Below are 21,831 nucleotides of genomic sequence, written 5' to 3' on the forward strand. Positions count from 1 at the left end.
AGGGGGGAGGGCAGGGGAGGGGGGGCGGGGGGGGGGGGGGGCGCTCCCGTGTGCGGCGCTTCCTGGTCCTACTGCTCAGTGTTCTTCTCACATTAAAAATAAATAAATAAATAAAGCCTACCCGACCGGACCAATCAAAAGCCTCATCTGCATACATGTCCGCCTCCTGTCATGCAATTTTAACCAGCTCGGGGCCCACACATACACACGCAGACGTGTTCAGCACACTTGCGAGGACATACATTGACATTATGAATTTGCTGGCCCTTAACCCAGACCATCGCAACAAACCGCCTAACCCCGACCTCAATCCCAGATCTCCCGATCTCCCGGGTCCACCAAAAACGTCCCCGCAAGTCGGACAGGTCCCCACAAAGATACTAAACAGCGGAATTTGGTTCCCGCCGGGAAGGGAAAACACACACGCGGTAGACTTGATTGGCTGCCCTTATTTATTTATCACATGCAAATGAGACACCGAGATGTTCCATCTTCCTGCTGCTTCTACAAGCATGAATATGGATGCGAGGAGGTAATGGAACAGGCCAATATGGACACCTACATATACTAGCTCGCATATATATATATATATATATATATATATATATATATATATATATATATATATATATATGCGAGCTAGTATATATATATATATATATATATATATATATATATATATATATATATATATATATATATGCGAGCTAGTATATGTAGGTGTCCATATTGGCCTGTTCCATAACCTCCTCGTATCCATATATATATATATATATATATATATATATATATATATATGGCATGGATTTTTTGGGGGGATATTTGTGGATATTTAGTTTTGCATTGACGGCAGCGACCCAGCATTTTGTATGCGCGGCGTGCTGCATGGAAATGAAAAATAAAATGTGTTTTTGCGTCCGGCGCGGATGAAAACAAAGCGAGAACCGCGGGGACCGAAAGTGTGGGGTAATCCTACACGGCTGGCAAAAACAGCAGATTTTTGCATTTGTCCATTCTGCCCTCTGACTTTGCAGCGCCCGGGAAATAATCTGAGGCTGAATGGACGCAAATCCTCCAGGGCCCGCTCGCAAACGCCGCCCGCAAAAGTTGGCTCTGTTTTCGCAGCAGATTAATGCCTGAAAGATTACAAGGGCCCAAGTGTTTGTGGCGGGCGCCGCCGCCGCCGCCGCCGCCGCCGCCGCATGACGTCCATAACAACAGCGCCTTTCAACTTACTAGCATGCAAAAACACAAAACACCTTATTATAAAAAGTAATCGATTGGCCTTGGTTAATGAAGTACTGATGACTTTGTATTTGGATAACAGATTGTTTTGTTACCTAAAGTAGTCAGTTACTTTAGTACTTTTGGTACCTCAAGAAATCAAACCATTATACATGAACCGAATTGATCAATTAAGCATAATTTAACCTGTTCATTTTAGTATTTGAATAATTATTATAGTCGCTAAAGTAATCAATCACTTTATACATTTAGCTACTTATGTAACTAATTTAACTGATTACTTAAGTATTTGAGTGCATATTTTCAACATAAAGTCATCAATCACTGTAGTCGATGACTGTCGTGCTTTTAACACCGAAAGTAATCAACCAATAATAAATAAATGAACATAATTGAATACTTTGTAACTAATTTAACTGAGTGAAATATGTTTTGAGGATTGAAAGAAATAAATAGCGGCAGAGCGTCAAGCGTCATAGAGTTCTGCATGTATGTAAAAGTATGACCCCCAAAAAATGACAAGGGGCGGGCGTGGCCATCATGTAGCCCCGCCTCCACTATTAACATAAGTAGGATATGTTAAACCCCTGCCCAATGCCCAAAACACACACAAACGCACGCACACACACACACAGCAGAAGAAGCTGCACACTCCATTCAAGACAACGAAGATGTTTACCCCTTTACGTTTTTTATTGACATTATTTCCGCACATTGTTCTAAAGCGTAAGAATGCAGAAGGTCGTTTCTCTTACTGTCTCGCTTGCTTGGAGCTGATGATTTGTCACGCGAGGTCGGAGTTTTCTGCAAAAATGACACACAGAAAGGGAATTAAAAAATGATCATTTCCGCCTATCGAATGTTTAGCTATTCATATATCCTACATCAATTTGAGTTTGAGCCTCGCCTAGCCTAGCTTAGCCTAGCCTTCTTTGAATATCTCGCTAATCTCCGGCTTGCTTTCCATACTAAAACAAAAAATACGTCCCGGTCCACGTCGTGAGGTGAAAAAAACGTCAGGCAGGGACGTCGTAAACCGGGGGTCCGCTGTCTATATTTTTTTCCTTTCCCCTCGGATTTTGTATTTGCAAATACGTTCAAATGTACCGGCTAAGCGCTGCAACGGAATATTTTTCCCATAAGGCCACGACGCGTGCCAAAACGGCTCGCTTTTTAGCGTTCGGAGCAACGGAGCCGGGGTCCATCGCACGCCTGTTCTTTGGGCTCCAAAAGGCGGCGTGCCCTTGTAAACGAGTCAAGCGGCGCTAAAGTCGGCGAGGATCATAAGCGGGTGTGACAGCGCTGTCATGTATGTGGCAGCGCGGGCGAGACGGGAGGCGTCACGCTCGGACGTCTCGCCACCAGCTGGCCTCTCACCCTCTTTCCTCGTCTGTCACGCTCCATCTTCCTCCCGCGCCGAGCTGCGTTTGCTAGTTTTGTCATGGCGCCGGAAACCCAGAGGAAAAAAAAAACACCGGGCGCAGTGGCGAGCGTTTAGCAACGCGGATTTGGAAACTCGCGAGGCAAAAAAGCGCTCAAATGCATTTGATTTACGATTCCCTTGTTCAATTCCGATTCAAAATGGCCGTCTCGCTAGCCACTTCAAAGTTCAAGCGAGTGATGCTTGTACTGTGGAATTTTGGGGGATTTAGGAAAAATCAGTAAAATAGTCTGGAAAACTAATTGTCTTTTTAGAGGTTTCCTTCATTTAAAGCTTCAAATGTTCCGTTCTGTTGGTTTTTGTTGTCTGTGGGTTTTTGTTGTCTGTGGGTTAGTATCGGGGTTCTCCCTTCTTTTAGGCCGACATAATATCGTGTGCTATGTTTATGTAAACATGGGTGGTATCATATTAAAGATTTTGATTTCCATTCCTTTCTTTGAAATACAAGTATGTAATATCTGTGTCGTATATATGGCAACGCTGCCATCCAATGTTCACAGTTATCACTACAGTGCCCAATTGGCTTAATATTAGATAAGCACTAGTCAAGGGTGTCAGCTACACCTTATTAAAAAAAACGTACTGGAAGATAATTTTATTGTTGGTATTACTGTTTTAAAAGACGAGAATTCTCATCCATGGCACTGAAAGACTTAAAAAAAACAATTGACCATGTCTCCCTTTAATCGGCAAAGGCTTCCTGTTTGTCCCAAGCCGCTCTAGCGCAGTAATGATGGAGGTGTGATGCAATATTCCATTTGTTTTGAACTATTTATTGATCGTTTCTTTGGCGGGGCAGATTAAAAGTCTTGATTAAAAGTCTGGGGACCTAGGAAATGCATGTTGGCATTGGCGTGTCAACGCCATGACAGAAAAACCTCCACGTGTGCGTACGTGCGCGACGGTGGGCAAACGGCGGCGGGAACTCGGCCCGGCCGGCGGAAACGGGGTCACATCGGCCACTCGAGCGGGGCTCAATCTCGCGGTCCTCGCTTGCAAAAAATACAAAGGAGTGAGGGGCCGCCATCCCCGCGCACCGCGACCCGTCGGCCGCGCGCTCCCTTCTGCCTCCGCCGGCACGGTGGAACCGGCTCGGCGGGCCCGGCAGCAATCAATGGCAAAACCATTACGGCGCGCGCTCCGAGCGCAACAGCCCCATTTTAGCAATTTGGCCGGCATATGGAATTATTTGATCAATAGCTTTGCGGCTTGATCGAGAGGAGTAAATTATACAATCAATGGTGACTTTTTGGAGAGTTGCGTGTAATCCCCGCCCGCTGTTGTGCAGCTCCTCGCCCGCTTATTGAAATAAAAGGGAGCCGCTTCCTCGGGGGCCGCCGGCGCCGCCGTTAATACGCGCCGTCTTTTGAGAGAGCTCCGAGCCGACCGGGCTATCAAACGGCACAGATTAAAATAGAAGCGGGCGGCGGTCCCGCAGACCGCCTCAATTATTGATGCTTGCGAACACACAACATAAAGCGGCCGCCGTCCGCGTTCGCCCCGGCTTGCGCGCACGGGTGGCGTCCTCGCGCGTGCGTGATGGACTCTTGTCAATTGCTGAGGATGCGCCGTCGCTCCCTCGCTCTCCCCGAGGGTCGACGCGACTGGCGATGAACGCGTTAGTCGGATCGTCGACATAGAAAGAAAGTGAGGGGGGGCGAGAGAGAGAAAAGTGAGGGAGAGAAAAAGAGGTGGAGTAAATGAGAGAAAGGTGAGAGGGCGAGTGTGACAGTGACAGAGAAAGAGAGGGAGGGACGGCAAGAGAGAGCGAGCGAGAGAAAATTGAAAAAGAAAGTGAAAGAAAAGGAAAAGAAATGAAGAGAGAGTGAAAGAAGGAGCAAGTGAGAGAGAGCAAGTTGGGGAGAGAGAGAAAGAGCAAGAGAGAGAGTGAAATAAAGGAGGAAGAGACACACACACACACACACACACACACACACACACATATATATATATATATATATATATATATATGTATGTATGTATATGTATACAGTATGTATGTATATGTATGTATGCAGAACTGTGTATACACACAAGAAGTTGGCGGAGGGTGCAATTTGCGCGCATTGTTTTGGTAGGAAGCGAGCGCGAGGCAGCCCCCCCTTCGTTGACGGGCTGTCAGGTCGGGCGCGCGCGGGGGCCTGAGCGGCAGTGGCACGCAGCGCCTACCTGGCGCTGCTCATTGCGGGCTCGTTGTCGTCTTTGCGTGGCGGCGAAAGGGAGAGACAGGCTGATAGCGGGGCTTTGAGCCTGATTTGTTTTCGCCCCCCCTCCCCTCCCCTGCCGCATCCATCCCCCGTCCTCTCCGAAGCCACTCATCCTGTCACGCGGTAAAAGTTGAAGCGCGGGGCGAATGATAAGAAAGCGACACGAGGAGGTTGGGCGGCGCCGGCCGGCGACACAAAGAAGAGCCTGTCACACTCACTTAGATGCTGAAATATTAAAGGCAGCAGTCAGCTTGTAATTTTCCCCGGCGAGCCGAGGGGAGCGGGGGCCGAGTCGAGCGAGAGGGGGAAGCTATCGCCGCCGATCTCTCTCGCCTCCCCGCGCCCGATCGCACTTTGAATACGGACGCTTTAATTAGCTGGGCCTTCTCCGGCTCGCCGCCGCGAGGATAATGGAGCGAGGACGGCGATACGCTTCCGATTCCTTGCGCTACGTCCTTGCGGAGACAAAACGGATGGCGCCTTCCTCCGCTGCCCAAAGTCGCCACTTTTTGGGCATTGGCAAATAACCCCATGCGTTTATAGCCACGGGAAGCGCAGTTTAGTTGTATTTTCAAATTAAGAGCAAATGGATTGGAACAGACAATGTCATTGCCGTTCCAAAAGCAACATTTTTTTTGACCCCCCCAACCCCAACCCACTTCCCAAACGTTACACTATGAAAAAAAACAACTACATATGGAAACACAACTGCAAACTGTGAGCATCAACTCATATTTTGTGTTCTGAAGGAGCAATTTTGGTGCTTTTTTTGACAGAAACAGTTTGTATTTTCAAATTAAGAGCAAATGGATCGGAACATGACATTGTTGTGCCAGCGTGTCCTTCCAAAACAAGACCCACCCCCGCCCAGAAGTTGCCTATTTTGCCCATATGGAAAACCATACTTAATAATTACGCTTGTACTTAAATACTTAATTACCGAAAGTATTTGATCCCTTTATATTGCAATTACTTTAGGTAATTGGGCACTAATCACTTACTTTAGTAGCTCAGTACTTTAGTACCTAATGTAAGTGATTATTGTGGTATTTATGTACCTAAAGTAAGTACTTCATTATCGAAAGTATTTGATTTAGTGCCAGCCGTTTTAGGAGCTAAACACTATAAAGAAAATATTATGAAGATCTGCGGAACAATTTCCCCGGCGTCAGCTACAGGAGTCGACGGCGCCTCATTGCGCTGACAGTGGATCTTAGACCCCCCCCCCCCCCGTCTCCATTCCGATCACGGCTCGCCCGAGCGCCCGCTGAGTCACGCCTGAAACAGGACTGACGAGAAAGTCCGAGTCGGCCGGGTCGGGGTGAGTCATCCCGCCCGGGCGCTTTTCTGGGATCCGCGGAAGCCCGAGAGACGGGTGGCATCCGCCTGGGTCAAAGGCGTGACGTGACGTCATCTGTGAAGCCATTCGTCAGGCGCGAAAAAAACGCCTGAGCCGGGAGTTTTGTGGCCGCCCCCCATCCGCGCCCGGCGCATTTTTGTGGTCGCGGAGGACGGTAAGCCAAATTGTTTAGCTAGTGAGTGCTACTAAATGAATGAAGTGCAAAAGTCATCAATCATTTGAGGTAAATAAGTACTGAGGTAATTGATTGCTTCAAACATCAACACATTTACTTCAGGTGCTACTTTAAGTACACTTGGTTGGATAACGATTGATTACTTTGGGGAAAAATTACTTTGGTGCCTGGTTACTAGAGCTAATGAGTACTAAGTCAATTGCTTTACTACCTAATCGATTACTTTAGGACTCTTTGATCCAAATGAAATTATTACTCCGAAACGGAATTATTTCCACCTTAATTCACCGCAATTAAAACAAACAAACTTATGTATTAGGAACATATTACCGAAAACACGGCTCACTCGTTTTCTGAGTTTGGCCACGTGACGCGCGAGCCGAGCCGCGATTGGCCGTCACCTAAGCCCCGCTGCGATGTCGTTTTCAGTGGACGGCAAGTGGGCAAACGGCCGCCCCCTGAGCCGCATTCAAATACCTGCATTCTGCTGTTGAATTCATGTCCCACAAATGCCGCGGTTAGATTAGCGCCCCGAAATTGGGGTTGACCTCCCCTTTAAATGGGAGCGATAAATTCTCGGCCAAATTCGGAAAATAAACAAAATGCCTCACGAGGAGGCTGCAAAGCGCAGCCAATGAAATTTGGGCGACGTGGTAAGCCTATTTCACACACGGGGCTTAAAGGCACGTGACGTGACGTGACGCGTTGGCGCCCGAAGCGCACACGCCATTGTTTATTTAAAGCAGATACGCCGCCATCTCAAATGTCATCTTCTTAAGCAGCAATCACAGGAGCCTTCCGATGGAAATGCTGCGCGCAAAGGCAATTGCAAAAGTCTGATATGATATTTAACATCATTCCGGACGTTGAAACAATTCTCATTTTGCAGCCTCAGCACTCCAGTCCCTTTAAGATAAGACTACAGTCGAGTGGTAATGGATTTTTTTTCTTCTTCCCTTTGCGCAAATACAGTGGTGCGTTTATCTATTCTGGCTCATCTAAATTCACATTGTCTATATTTTTCAATTAGAATGGGGCAACACGGAAAATGTTTTCTTGGGGAGGCGGCAGATTCGGCCTTTTAGCGTCAATATATATTTAGATTCTATTCCATAGCATCTCAGTCATCTAATTTCTCTTTGTCTTTACTTTTCAATTATAATCGGGCAACGTGGAGTATATGTTTTGTTGAGAGGGCGGCATATTCACTTTTTTATATTAATGATATGTATTTATATGATTATATATATAAAATCTCTCGGCCAACGCAGATTTTAGACAAAACCTTAGATGCAAAACCTTCACACGTGCTAACATATAACAAAAGGAAATACCCGGCACAAGCCAAAAGGCAACACACGCTGAAGCGAAGAGCTAACATTAGCTAGCATGTTATCCACAGTGGCAAATTGTCGGATCAACAAACAAACTCATTTGAGCAAATTAGCATCAATGACAACTTTCCAACCGAGGTGGTATCATTTACGGAGCATCGCGGGCCGCCTTTCCCCGACGCCGACTGCTCTCGATCCAAGCCGCGCCGGCCTTCCTCGCTACAAAATGTAATACCGACAGTGGCCAGAGGCGGCGCCAAAAATACAAGATCAAGCACTAAATCGGTTCCCAAACGTCATTGTTTCGGGTGCGGCCCAAAGGTCCCGGTACCGGACCTCTGCATTACATTTCTGTCTTGTTCTGGTGTCTCGTGTTTCATGAATATATGCCGGCGCTTCTCAAATACTGCCCCCCCCCCCCGCATGACCCCAGTGAAAAGGCATTATTTTTATTTATGAGTAATTGTAATAAAATAAAAATGTTCATCATTTTTTGTAAGTTTCAGGCACTTCGATGCACTTGGTAATTTTTATTCAGCTTTAGACTAAGCTGTAACCCATATAAATGCCGTAAAAAATAATTAACAATTGTTGAAGTTTTTCAACGGAGGTGTTTTTTTGTTGATGTTTTGTTGCCTTTCCTATTTTTTTGGTAAGAAGAGAGGCGTTTCATAAGCTGAATTTTTGGTAACATGAAGCATTCGTAAGCGTAGCTGGAATCGGTTCTCTGAACCTTAAAAAAACGTAAAAATGTGTCTTTGGGGTCGAATGGGTGTTGAGAAATCCAATTTGTCCTTATGAATGGGAAAAGACCCAAATTTTCTTGACATCAGACGACATCATCACCACGGCCATTGTTGTGCGCTGGAAAGCGGAGTCAAAAAAAAAAAAAAAAAAAACCGAGCAAAAGCTGCTTGTTGGCCAGTTTCCCTTGGAAACAGATGGCCTCAGCGCTGCTCTTTGTCTTGTGATGACAACAGAAACGTCCCGGCTCATTTGGACGCTTCGCGCTGACTGGACGCCGTTAAAGGTGACACTCGGAGACACATGCACACACGCGCTTGTGTCCCTCTCTAACCTGCGCTGAGGAGGTGTAAGTGATTCAATCAACTTTCATTTCTAATCCTCCTCAGAGCAGAACGCCGCCCCCTCGGGGGACTGAAGCCTAGCCGCCATCTCACTTGAGGGGAAGAAAAAAAAAGACTTGATGTGCTAAGTATCACGAGCATGGCATCATCCGCGCTTTTTGTTTGCTTTTATTTGTATATATCACATCTACATGCAAAACATTAGGACCTATACCAATAGTCACTTTTTAGAAATCACAGATACCAGGAACAGATACCTATACAGTACTTATGAAATTAATTCGTTCCGCAAATCATTTTGTAACGTCGATTTTTTTTGTTTTGAAGTTTTGAAGCAGTGAGCGCAAGAAGAAAAGAACCATCGTGACCTGACTACAGACACTAATGTATTTTAGAGGCTGCGGCCCGGAACCGGTCTGTGGATGGCCGTTATGTTCTTGGAGAAGTATGTAGTTGCCAGTACTTGTTTTGTTAACCGCTAACTGATATTATAGCAAGGACACACACACACACACACACACACATCACTATAACATGTTGATTGTCACGTTGATGCTGTGTGCTCCCCCGGCAATGTGTGTAACTAAGGCCACTCTAATAAATATGATGCATTCTAAGATAAGGTAAGAAAGTGTAACTGTACACATCTCTGTCCGTTCTGCTCGCGAGCAAAAATAATCTCAAGTCTCTTGTCTTCCTTCCTTGTGCGTTGTTTCTTAAAGGTTCTAGGTTGTCTGAACCTGACAATTTTAGGCCAGGGGATGGCACACTTCTGCTCGCGTGCGAACTAAATGCTTGCGCCAAGTTGGACTTTGATGCCGTTTCAACATCCGGGTGGAATTTCAGCTCCCTAATCTTTCTTTCAGTGCTTTCCCTGTCGTGTGAAAGGATTTGTAAAAACAAACAAAGCTACGTCACAAGGGTCACATTTAACGCATTGGGAAGGATTTGAAGAGGCCACCCCCATGAAAAATGTCTAGAGACGGCACTGGCGGAATACAAGGAGGCTAAAACCAAAAGGTTGTCCCAGACAGAGGGCCGGGGGGGCCGGGAGGGGGGGGCGGGAAGCTAAATGTGGTTTGTCTGACTTGGATCATATCGGCAGCGTCCATGAATGATAGATGAGAAGAACATTACCACCCTGCTCCTGCAACCTCGAAAAACAACACACGCACCCCCCCCCCCCAAAAAAAAAAAAAAAAAAAAGCAGTTGTGTAGCCATCAGAACTCTGTCCTACAGTTGACCCAAACATAAGAGGAATTTTATGTCTGTGTGTATTCTATCTATCTATCTATATATATATATATATATATATATATATATATATATATATATATATATATATATATATATATATATATATATATATATATATATATATACAGTATATATATGTTATCACTTGAAGGAATGAATTTTCCGGCGACATTTGAAAGTCCTCACTTGTTATTTTTATTCCCGGCAGCAAATGAGCTCTGATAACTTGAGTGGGAATGGCTGAGACCTACTGGAAACATCTTGGCCAAGGTGTGGAATTAAGCGCTGGCATAGAAAGCATTATCTCCCGGTGACATCACTAAAATCCGACGGCTTTTATGAATTTGTGCAGTCAACCGCTGTGATTTTTGCATGGTGACATTTAAAGCGGAGACTGAGACCGTCGAGGCTAATGGAAGCTTGAAAAAAAAAAAAAAAGAAAAAGAACGAGAAGGCTGGAATCAAAGAAAGACATATTCATATGACATGTTCGTATTTTTCATCATTTGTGTGAAAGTAATATTTCGTGTCTGCAAAAGACTCCCGGTTTTAAACGCACGTCTGAAAATAGCACAAAATACATTTGAAGAGCCGTCGTTCATAATGCGAAGACGCCGATCATGTTAAACGGATGTTCGAGACCGCTTCATTTCCGACCAAGACTAGTTTAAATACTCGACTCCTGAGGGGTCACCGATACCAAGCATCGATACCGCAAATACTTTTGATTCACAAAATCCCAGCCCGGATCATCATAATGACCTTCTTATTCCAATAGAGCCTTTTCTAGACTTGACGCCAGTCTGGCTTGACGGCGGTCGGACGACGGTATCGTTCGCAAAATCGGTGAACGTGATTTTGCAGCGCGATTAGTGATGTCGTAAAACGCAAAATCGGTGATCATGATTTGCGGCGCGATCTGTGATGTCATTCATTGATTTTGATACCCACCTACCTACCTACCTCCCCAAACCAATTCATTGATTTTGCTACCCACCTCCCTACCTACCTAACCTGACCCCACCCACCCACCCTACCTACCTACCTACCTACCTAATTTACCTACCTACCTGACTACCTTACCTACCTACCTAACCTAAGATTACCCCACCCACCCTACCTAGCTACCCTAACCAATTCATTGATTTTGCTACCCACCTCCCTACCTACCAAATCTAACCCCACCCACTCTACCTACCTACCTACCTAACCTAATCTTACCCCATCCAACCTACCTACCTACCTACCTAACCTAACCCCACCCACCTACCTAGCTACCCTAACCAATTCATTGATTTTGCTACCCACCTCCCTACCTACCAAACCTAACCCCACCCACTCTACCTACCTACCTACCTACCTACCTAACCTAATCTTACCCCATCCAACCTACTTACCTACCTACTTACCTAACCTAACCCCACCCACCTACCTACCTACCTACCCTAACCAATTCATTGATTTTGCTACCCACCTCGCTACCCTCCAAACCTAACCCCATCCACTCTACCTACCTACCTACCTACCTACCTACCTACCTACCTACCTACCTACCTACCTACCTACCTACCTACCTACCTAACCTAATCTTACCCCATCCAACCTACCTACCTACCTACCTACTTACCTCCCTACTACCTAACTTGACCCCACCTACCCAGCTACCTAATATATATTCACTTGAAAAGGTTCAGGTCTTGGAGTTACGGCCATCCTTACTCGGTAAGTCGCGCTAGTTTCCCTCCAGCGAGAATTCCAAAGTCCCTTCGGCGTAAAAGTTTTGGCGTCAACTCAGCGCCGTTTCCATCTATGCTTTCTCGCCCGACGCGGTAATTACAGGACGGCGGCGGCGAGAGAAAAGATCACTGATTGAATAACGCCGGCAAGATGGCAATGAGTCACAACGATGCCGATTATTATGTTCCAGCCATAAAAGGTCGTTAAGATACGGCGGCATTAAGACGAGCGCGCAAATACGCAGGCGGGGGTGGAAATTAACTTTTTTTTTTTTTTTTTTTTCCCCCCAGTCCTCGCCCGGCTTCTCTCTTTCGCCGCCAATCTGGCTGTGAAATCTACTCTGGCCACCAGTAATTACAATGAACAACTGGATGCGGGCGCGGCCCAGATAAGGCCGTCCCCGCGATCTTTATCGCCGTCATCGCAGGACAAACGCCTCCTGCCCAATTCGGCCCTAATCTTCTGCGTAAACAATACCGATATTTCACCGCCGCCAAGGAGGACGGACGGGGGTGGGCTTGAGGGGGTTGAGTGGGGGGAAAAAAAAAAAAAAAAAAAAAAAACCCGATAGCATCGCTCCCTGATTGAGAGCCCGCATGCATAATGATATCGGGCCACGCAAGCTATTTTTGAATGAAAGTCTCCTTTCGGGCCGCGCGTGACTAGCGTTATGTGTCGTTTGCTGTCGCTAAGCCCGTACACGCTTAGAAGATTCAAGGCAAAACACTTTTCATGGAGATATCACGCTGCAGGCATCGTGCTGAAAAAGTTTTACCCTCGTAGCCCCCCAACCTAAAAACCAGCATTCGCAATTTCTCATTCTTCTTGTCAAACTAAGAGCAAATTAATTGGAACGTGTGTTACTTGGCTGAAAAAATAAAACCCTGGGGTACATCACTGGCAAAAACTACTGCCCGACACTTGCCCATATCACCCATACAAAATAGACGGTGGATGTGATATCATATTTGATAATACTGTGTGTTTACGCTGTCATGTTTTGCAAATACGCTCAGTTTTCAGAGTGGTACTAATTCAAAGGTGAAGTCTTTCCATACCATTGGAACCTCACAAGTCACAATCTACTAGTCTACTTTTCAAATGAACTCATTCAACCCCAAAGATGCGTTTTTACGTTTTTGTTGTTTTTTAAAGTACAGGTGTACCAATGTATTTTTATTTGCCTTTTTCAACTGTTGTGACTGTCTTTCCTCTTTTTAAAAGAGTTCAGCTATTTCTATTTATTTTATTGATATTTTTCAGCTGGGATTGATTGCCTTGACTCTTAGAAACCGGAAGTCTTTGGCTCGAACGTGTTGAAAAAAAAAAAAGACGGCAGAGGGGGGGTTAATGGTAGGAGGCGGCGTGATGAAGCGCGCCGTTGTCGCGCCGACGTCTGAGTTGACGGCGCCGCGGTTAATTCCCCGACACGATCGCGTTGCACCTGTCACGTAAAGGCAAAGATGGCCGCCTCAGGTGCGCGGCCCGTCCGCTTGTCCTCTAGTCGACCTTGAGAATTCCAGGTGCGAAGGAGGCCTTCTCAAATGTCGTCTGGAGGGACGCCAAGCTTGCGGCGTGCCCGGACAGCCGCGAGCTAGCCCTCGGTCCTCGTCGGCGGGGCCGAACGGGTTGAGGGGGGATTCCCGCCGTCCTAAATCTCATCCGGCCGGAGCCGTAATGACTCCTTCTCCAAAGTGAAGAGTTCTACTTGTGGATCGGCGTTTAAAGGATTAAGCTAGCTTGCATTCCTGCGTAATTAGACGCCGCGGCCGTCAGTCAAGCGGAGGCCAAAAGCTGATTGGCCGGATGTCGACAAGCCTGTATTTTTCGTGGGGGCGCCGAGTCAAAGGGGGCGGGCCTCAGACGACGGCGGCGCCACCGGGGGGTGGCCGGCGGCGCCACCGGGGGGTGGCCGGTGGCGCCCGCGCCCGCGCCCGGGCCCGCGAGGTTACCGGCCACGCCCAGCGCATATCGTGGCCGTCGGGAAAAATCAATCCCGGGTACTTTTCCGGGGTCTGGACAAAAAAGTAGTCTTGTTACCTGAGTGACCTTGAGTAATCGCTTCGTGACTTTAGTACCTCAAGTAATCCATTCATCAGGTGCTAAACATCACCATTTTCTCCAATGCTTGTTTACCTAAAGTAATCCACTACATTATTACTTCATTGCCTAAAGTATTACGTTGCTTTAGTAATTCATTTGATAAAGTAATTGATTACTTTAGTCCTTAATTCTTGCACTAGCAATCAGGCAATTATATATATATATATATATATATATATATATATATATATATATATATATATATATATATATATATATATATATATATATATATATATATATATATATATATATATATATATATAGTTATATTGACTCCTTTTTTTTGTTTTATATAAAGGTTTTGGCAGTGTTAGAAGCTACTTGGCTGAAAAAAACAGATAAATAAATAAATAAATAAAGAAAATGATGTAAAGCATTCAAAGTGTTGATCCTTTGGCACGGCGTATAACGGGTGAGCTTCACGCTAGGTGGTCTACGCGTCCGCCCCCCACGCGGCGCAGTTGCCAGGCCCAACTTGAGTCAGATGCGACCCGACTCGCCGACGGCAATATGGCGTAGCGATAGCGAGGCGGCCGCGCGGGACTTTCAGCTCCGTGAGCTTCGCTTCCCGGCGCTGCGCCGGGACGATCCTCACGACGTGCGGGAAAGGCGCGACGGAAAAGAGCGCGGCCGGCGTCAAAAGTTCCATCTGAATAATGCAATGTTATGTTGTGTTTACACAGCCAAACGCTCGCTCGCTTTGCCGGAAGCTCAAAGACTGCAGGGAGAAAAAAAGGGGGTTTCTGCAGACAAATGCATTCATTGCCATGCGCAATTTCATTTTTACAGCATTAGGCTTCATGTTCCAATCAGTTGGCTCTCAGTTTGAAAGGAAAACTATGCTTTTCCTGTCAAGACAATGAAACGCCTTGAATTGGATCAAAACATAAAAAAATAAAAGCATGCAACACGTCAAGTCACTGTAACTAATTATATGATTCATATTTCAATTAATTCTCTCTCAATTTCATCTCCCATTGTTCGTAGCTACAACAAAGATGGCCGCCTCCGGAGAAGTGCCACCCCTCATGTAATATAATTTAATGATTACTAGATCTGTGATTATATTTAAAACATTCCGTTGGTCTCTAAGAACACATTAGTTTGCAAGTTTTTGAAATGTGCTATCGTTTGATTTATTCCACTCAAAATCTTACACACTGTCCCTTTAAGCATTACTGCAGATTGCATAACCTCAAGCTCTGCACCACTGCAAAGCTCTACTAGAGCAAGTCCTGAGCCTCCAGCAAAGCGCCTGAACGTGGACCAAGAGGTCCCCATAGAGACGGCGAAACCTGGACCGGGTCCCCGCCACGAGGCGAAAACCACATACCCGCGCACACTATGCGCTGTTCCAGCCGTCCCACTGATCATCACACACTTGGTTGGTCCAGGAGAAAGACAATGTGTGCGCCCGGCCGAGTGTGTCCATATTATGACACCAGTGCTTATCTTAGCATGTGTGGTTGGAGGTATTATATGCCACTCCGGTGTGTGTGTGTGTGTGTGTGTGTGTGTGTTTTACTCGCACTTGACTTGGCATCTATGCGAAAGGAGCGCCGGCGAGGTGTGAGCTCGCCAGCCGGAAGAAAGACGGCCGGGGCGGCGAGAGAGGGAAATCGGGGAGGGGTCTCGGGGGGTTAATGGCGCTACATGATTACGGTCCCTTTAAGGTCAACCTGTTGTTCTGCCTGCGTTCCTCCCCGGGCCCGCCGTGCACCTGCCCGCTCCGCCCCGGCTTTGTGGCGCAGTGAAAACGTTTAACCGCCGGCCGCTCAATGAGGCCGGGGAGGGGAGGGGAGGGGAGGGGAGGGGGGCAGGATATGAGCGAGAGAGAATGGGCCAGGGGGCAACAAAGGCCACATTCTCCCCTCCCCTGCATACTTTGGCCCACTTGGTTCTGGCTCGGCCCCGGGCACGCCGCTTTTGTTTGTCCCGACGCCGCTGCCAAAGTGAACATCTCGTTGGCACACAAGGTCAAAGGGCGAAGGGGGGGGGGGGGGGGGGGGGGTCTCTGTAACCTACATTGGAGTCATGACACTTTACTGGATAACGGGCGCACCTGGAAAATCCTTCTCGTCTTCATAAATGCGACTGGAGCGGATATTATTAAATATCTGCATATTTGGGAAAGCCCACACATCGTTTTCAAAATTAGATTGGCATATGACTAAAAATACATCAACAAAAAAGTAAATAAACAAATAAAAACACTCAAAAGTCTGGAATGACAAACATTAAATAAATAAAAAGAATGTGACTGAAGTTTTATATATATATAACAATTTATATTAATACAATATTTATATTAAATATATTAAACAATATATTAAACAATTTCTAATATATATATATATATATATATATATATATATATATATATATATATATATATATATATATATATATATATGTATGAATCCCCCCCTTTTTTTTTTAGAAATTGTTTAATATTAAAAAAATAGATTTATTACTTACGCACATTCATTTTTTATTAGTGTGTGTCAACTAGTAATCCCTTATTTTCATACACTTGGATTACAATGTGAACCTTTTGGCTGCTGGGAAAGTGCAGTCTAGACTTGGCTGTTTTGGTTGAAATCCCAACGTCAAAAATGAGTCTTTTTGCCAACAACAAAACTAATCTCCTAGACATAAGCCTGTTTTTTGTTAAAATGCATCTCGCATATATGTGTGTGCGCAAACATATAAATAAATAAATGCGTCTATATATATATATATATATATATATATATATATATATATATATATATATTTTTTTTTTTTTTTTTTTCATTAAATGTATAGTGACGTCGCATTTTACAGTAAATGTGAAAAAGGGAAATAACAAAACAATACAAAGTATTGTAATAAGTGACTATATTTTGTGAGCAGCAAGGGAAATGCAGAGTTTGTTGCATTAAAAAAAAATTGTGTTAAGACTTGCGGGCTAATCTGCGTGTATTAAAATGCATTGGCCGGTCCTAATTCAGCAGCTGCGTGTGTGTGTGTGTGTGTGTGTGTGTGTGTGTGTGTGTGTAAAGTAGAGCTCGGCAGCACTCACACACAAGAAGAGCAGCGTCCATTGTTCAGTGGCAACTCTTGGCTCATTACCGGACGCATTTCATAACATCCATGTTCTCACAGACCATGCTAGCTTTCACGCCAGGCCTCTTCTGATATACGGATATAAAACACACACACACACACACACACACACACACACACACACACAATAGGATTTCAACGGCGCATTCAGCGCGCATTAAACATGCATTCAAGACATATTTTCGGCGTCGCTCTCTCCCTCGCCGGCGCAAACAGCCAGAAGAGGGGGAAAAAAAAAACAATTACAGTTTCTCATTAAGGCTGGGGCTAATCCCTTTATGCAAAGCGCAGTTACACAAGTGCACACAATGAGCAGAAAGCGAGGCGGGCAAAGAAGAAAATGGCGTGCAAAATAATGACATATATCATGAAGCCGTCCCTTTTATTGGGGATGTCACTTGTGATGTCAGCGGACGGCTCGGCCGGGCTCGGGCGCTAATTTGAATTCAGACCTTTATCAGTCGCCGGCAGCGCCTTTTGAGTGACAGCGCCACCAAACGCCGCTCGCCAGCCATCCTATTGATTTCTCTAAATCCCCAACAATAGCATTTGCATGCTTGTTTCTGTTATAATACAGATATGGCGGGCGGGCAAATTAAAGCGCGGCAGGCAGACCAGAGGTAACTAATTGTGTGCCTGTGTAATGAGTGCACTTTCAATTTGATATAACCCACAGCTTTTCCCCTCGCAGGCCCGAGCTAAGTACTTTCAAGTCTTTGTGGGGAAATAATTGATTTTTTTTTTTTTTTTTTTGACGCTTTGGGCACGGGGAAAACTATTATGATCTTTTTGAATAATGGCAGCGGGAGGAAAAGGCACGTCGCGAGCCGTTTAAATTGGTATTACGGGCGAGGGAAGGAGGAAGGGGAAACGCCGGCCCGGGCGGGGACGCTGAGTGACAGGCGGCAAAACGGCCGCCCCTTTCGCACCCGTTCCGTACCGGAAGACCGATTTTTACATTGTGGGAGAATCGAGGATCCGCGGCAAAAAAAAGATGACGGTGTTGACCCTTAAAACAAAACAAAACTTAAGAATACGTCTTTGGGGTTGAATGAGTTGAGGAGGTCGCCGACGGGAGGCCAAAGATATATTTTTAGGATTTATAAGTCAAGACAATCAATCCCGGGAAAAAAAAAGAAAAATATGCTAAAATACTCAAATCAATCATTTACTGTGCTACTTAACAAAAATAATCCATTTCCTTGACACTAATCCACCTAAAGTAATCATATATATCATATATATATATATATATATATATATATATATATATATATATATATAAAGATGAATTAAAACATTCTCGCAGAATATAATGGCAAAGTACATAAAACAAAACAACAGGAAAATAAGTTAGCGCACAAATAATGTGAAACACACACACACATTCGATTAGCATAAATAAATAAACGCTAAGGGGTGAGGTGACGCGACGCGTGCGTCGGCGCACCCCCCGGCGCTCACGGCTAATTGCTCCCGCAGATCTGTAGCGACTCATTTCAGCGGGGGTAAACAAAAGCTTGGGAGGTGTGGACGAGCCGCTCAGCTGGCGCATGCGGAACAGAAATATATGCAAATATTGCGATTTCCAAAGAAGCCGCGTACCGCCGCGGGCCTCTCTCGCTCGCCCGCCAATATGGCGGCCAGGACCCAAACGACGATATACTTTTCTTGGGTTATCACTAGTTTACTTAATACCATTTGTTTACTCTTTGTTTTGAAAAACCTCAGCATTTTTTTTTTTACTTTATTATACATATATTTATTGAGTTAACTTTTTTTTGTAGTTGTCGTGATGAAGTTGACAACGTAGCAAAGACAAGCTAGGGGGTTTCCATAGCATAAATGTCTCGCTAATGTTAGCTAGCTCCCGACCAATGTGATATATAACAATAATTTGCTTTCTATGCTATTGAAATAGCACTAAAGATTAGCCAAAGCTAGCTAGTTGTCAAGCTACAATATTTTGCTTTCTTCTGCACAGTCCAAGCACTATAAATATTTATGAATGAAGAGAACTACTTTTCTTTCTCTCTATGCATCCAACAATATGCCACATACAATATTTTGCTTTCTTTTCCACACTACACCACTACAAAACTTTAGAAATGAAGGGAACTACATTATTATCCCTCTATTTTTTGCTTGTCGTTATGTAGTTGACAAGGTAGCAAAGAAAAGCTATGCAGGCTAGCCTAGCCAAAGCTAGCTAGCTCCCAGCCACCGATATGCGACATACAACAATATTTTGCTTTCTTTTAGAAAGTAGAAGCACTGGAACCATTTATGAATGAGGGAACTACTTTTTACGACGTGCCCGTCGGATGTCTAGCATGTAGCTACGTGCCAATGTGGGGGGGGGGGGGGGGGGGGGGGGGGGGGGGGGTATTGGGAGGATCAGCGGAGGCCTGCGCCGGAGGGAGAACACCAATTGCCACTACGCTACTAAATTGGATTTAACGGCAAATCATAGACAACAATAGTGGAGGTCTGTCCCTCCTTCAAACATGTGTGTTTAGTTTTTGCAGCATTGCGGGGACCAAATTCAAGATTCTGCCGTCTTTGTGGGGACGTTTTGGACTCCGCGAGTTCAGAGCTTATTTGGGGGGATTTTGGCGGAGGTTAGGGTACGCCATCAGTCGTGACGTGTTAAGGTTGGGAGCGAGGAAATGGATTATGTTAATTGATGTCCCCACTATGACAGAAGACCCCCGGCGTGTGTTTGCGCGCGCCTATGAAAGGCCTCATCTCGGCCAAGGTATGAAATCGCTGTGAGCGTAAGTACCTTCCCTCGGCAGCCGTGACCTGTTATCCGTTTAGCGGCGGGCGCCCGCGGCCGCGTGCCAACACCCGCCGCGTCCGCGTCACGCTCGCGTTTCGCCGGCGGCGCCAAAACCTGTTGCGGCGCGCGCGGCGCCACAAGTGCCCAAAGGGATCGTTGTGCGCAGTGTTTTTCGTGACGTCCTTTGTTTACTTGATTTCGTTTCTGTCTGACACAATTTGACAATCAGAATTTCTATTATTAAAATTGGAGTGGCCTTCAGACTTGCTGCCCCCCCCATGTGTGACCACAGGTGCCCGTCAGTGCCCAAAAAAGTTTGAATTATTACAGTACTACAGTAATACAGTATATTACAGTATTAAGCATTAATTATTTAATTAATTGACAATGAACGACCAAATTATTCGAAACTTTTTTGTCGAAATTCACAGTAAATTGGCTATTTTTTTTACATTTATATTAAAATGAAAACTAGAAATAAATTGACTAACTGATGAATTTAGAGCTGCAATGATGATGTGATGAATACTTTTGACAATCTTTTCATTGTTCAGCCCTGAAATTGTTCAAATGCTGCAAATTTGCACTATTGAGATTAGAATTACTTAATGACCTAAAATAGTTGATTGCTTTTTGTGCACAATTCCACTTAAAAATAAACATTATGCATTAAATACATTTGTGTTTAGTAGCATACGTTTTAGACTCCATTCGCCAATTAAAAAGTACCAGGCATGGAATGTCTGGACTCTTAAAAAATAAGTACATAAACGAATACAAATATGTCTTTGGGATTGAATGAGTTATGAGCAATTTTGTATTAGTTCTTTGTTCTCATAGAATTTGCCTCGAAGAAGCGCTCGTCATTTCAGTCGGCTGCTATCGCAAACTGAAATAACTGCGGGTATCGGCCTGGTATCGCACTTGGTATCGGTACTTGCTAATCTATGATTTGATTTCTTTTTGAATTTCTTTTCATTTGGTGTATTATTAATTGTTGCCACTACTGACCTGATGGTCTTGATTTGACCACAATTGCGGGGAAAATGATGCCTACTGTCAACAAGAACCACACCCGCACGCACGCACGCGCACACACACAGACACACAACCTCCCACTGACTGTGCTATCAAACAAGCGATTAGCATGTGAAACACAGGACAGACGAGTGTAAGCAAGCAGATGTCTTTTGTCTTAGCGTATGTGTGTGTGTGTGTCTTCCCATTTTCTTACCAACACACCCAGGGCCACCCTTGCAGCCCCCCCCCCCCCCCCCCCCCAAAAAAAAAAAAAAAAAAAAAAAAAAAACCCAAAACAAATATACAATCAAACAAGACTAAGCCCATTTCCTCTCTTTGCTTAGGCTTAGTCACATACACACAACTCACACAGCCCAGTCATACTGGCAAGGAGTGTGTGTGGCCAACAGAGCCGAGCCCAGATAGCTTCCTCAGCCGCCGCCGCGTCAGTTCTGATCCGGCCCGCGGGCCCGCGGCCAAACTATTTTATCTGTTGACGCATTAGCCCGATCTTGCAATTAGCTGGTAGGCGCATAATACGACACACACGCGCACACTCGGTGCCAAATGTGTGTTTTTGTGTGGCTCGGCGGCAAGCGAGGAAAGCGAAGCGGCGAGGGCGGCTGCTAGGTGCTGCCGTTGTGATAGTTCTGCTCCAGAGGTGAAATGAGGTGCTTATTGCGCGCGTGTGCGGCGAGGGTATTAGCGTGCGTGTGCGGGAGGGGGCGGGGGGGGGGGGGTGGCGGGGGGGGCTCCGGTTGTAAAGTTTGCCGATAAGGAGAACCCGGCCCTTGAGCATCCATTCTCCTCGGTGTATTAGCGCCGCCTTATCGGGGTTCCAGATAAAAAGCGGCGTGCCATTTGCCTTGGGTGGAATTAAGCCCCCCCAATCTTCCTCCTTCTGGTCCGCCCGGGCTAAAGCGGGCGGGCAGGCGGGCGGGCGGGCGGGCCGCGATTAACCTCCACCCTG

The 21,831-nt window shown here is 45.6% G+C and overlaps 1 protein-coding gene across 2 annotated transcripts in view; it reads right to left on the reverse strand.

The window, feature by feature from the left end:
• Positions 1 to 1,559: 1,559 nt before the first annotated feature.
• Positions 1,560 to 21,831, reverse strand: part of camkmt (calmodulin-lysine N-methyltransferase) — a 114,099-nt gene continuing 93,827 nt past the window's right edge. Inside the window, exon 9 of one of the 2 annotated variants that reach the window (XM_088420814.1) lies at positions 1,560 to 2,049. In XM_088420814.1, coding sequence (XP_088276940.1) covers positions 2,030 to 2,049 — 20 coding nt within the window. In that variant the 3' untranslated portion in view covers positions 1,560 to 2,029. The remainder of the gene's footprint in view (positions 2,050 to 21,831) is intronic. The other variant, XM_088420813.1, reaches the window with a different exon arrangement.

Source organism: Hippichthys cyanospilos, chromosome 8, assembly GCF_059441005.1.
Source record: "Hippichthys cyanospilos isolate Australia breed blue-spotted pipefish chromosome 8, RoL_Hcya_1.0, whole genome shotgun sequence".
Classification (NCBI taxonomy): domain Eukaryota; kingdom Metazoa; phylum Chordata; class Actinopteri; order Syngnathiformes; family Syngnathidae; genus Hippichthys; species Hippichthys cyanospilos.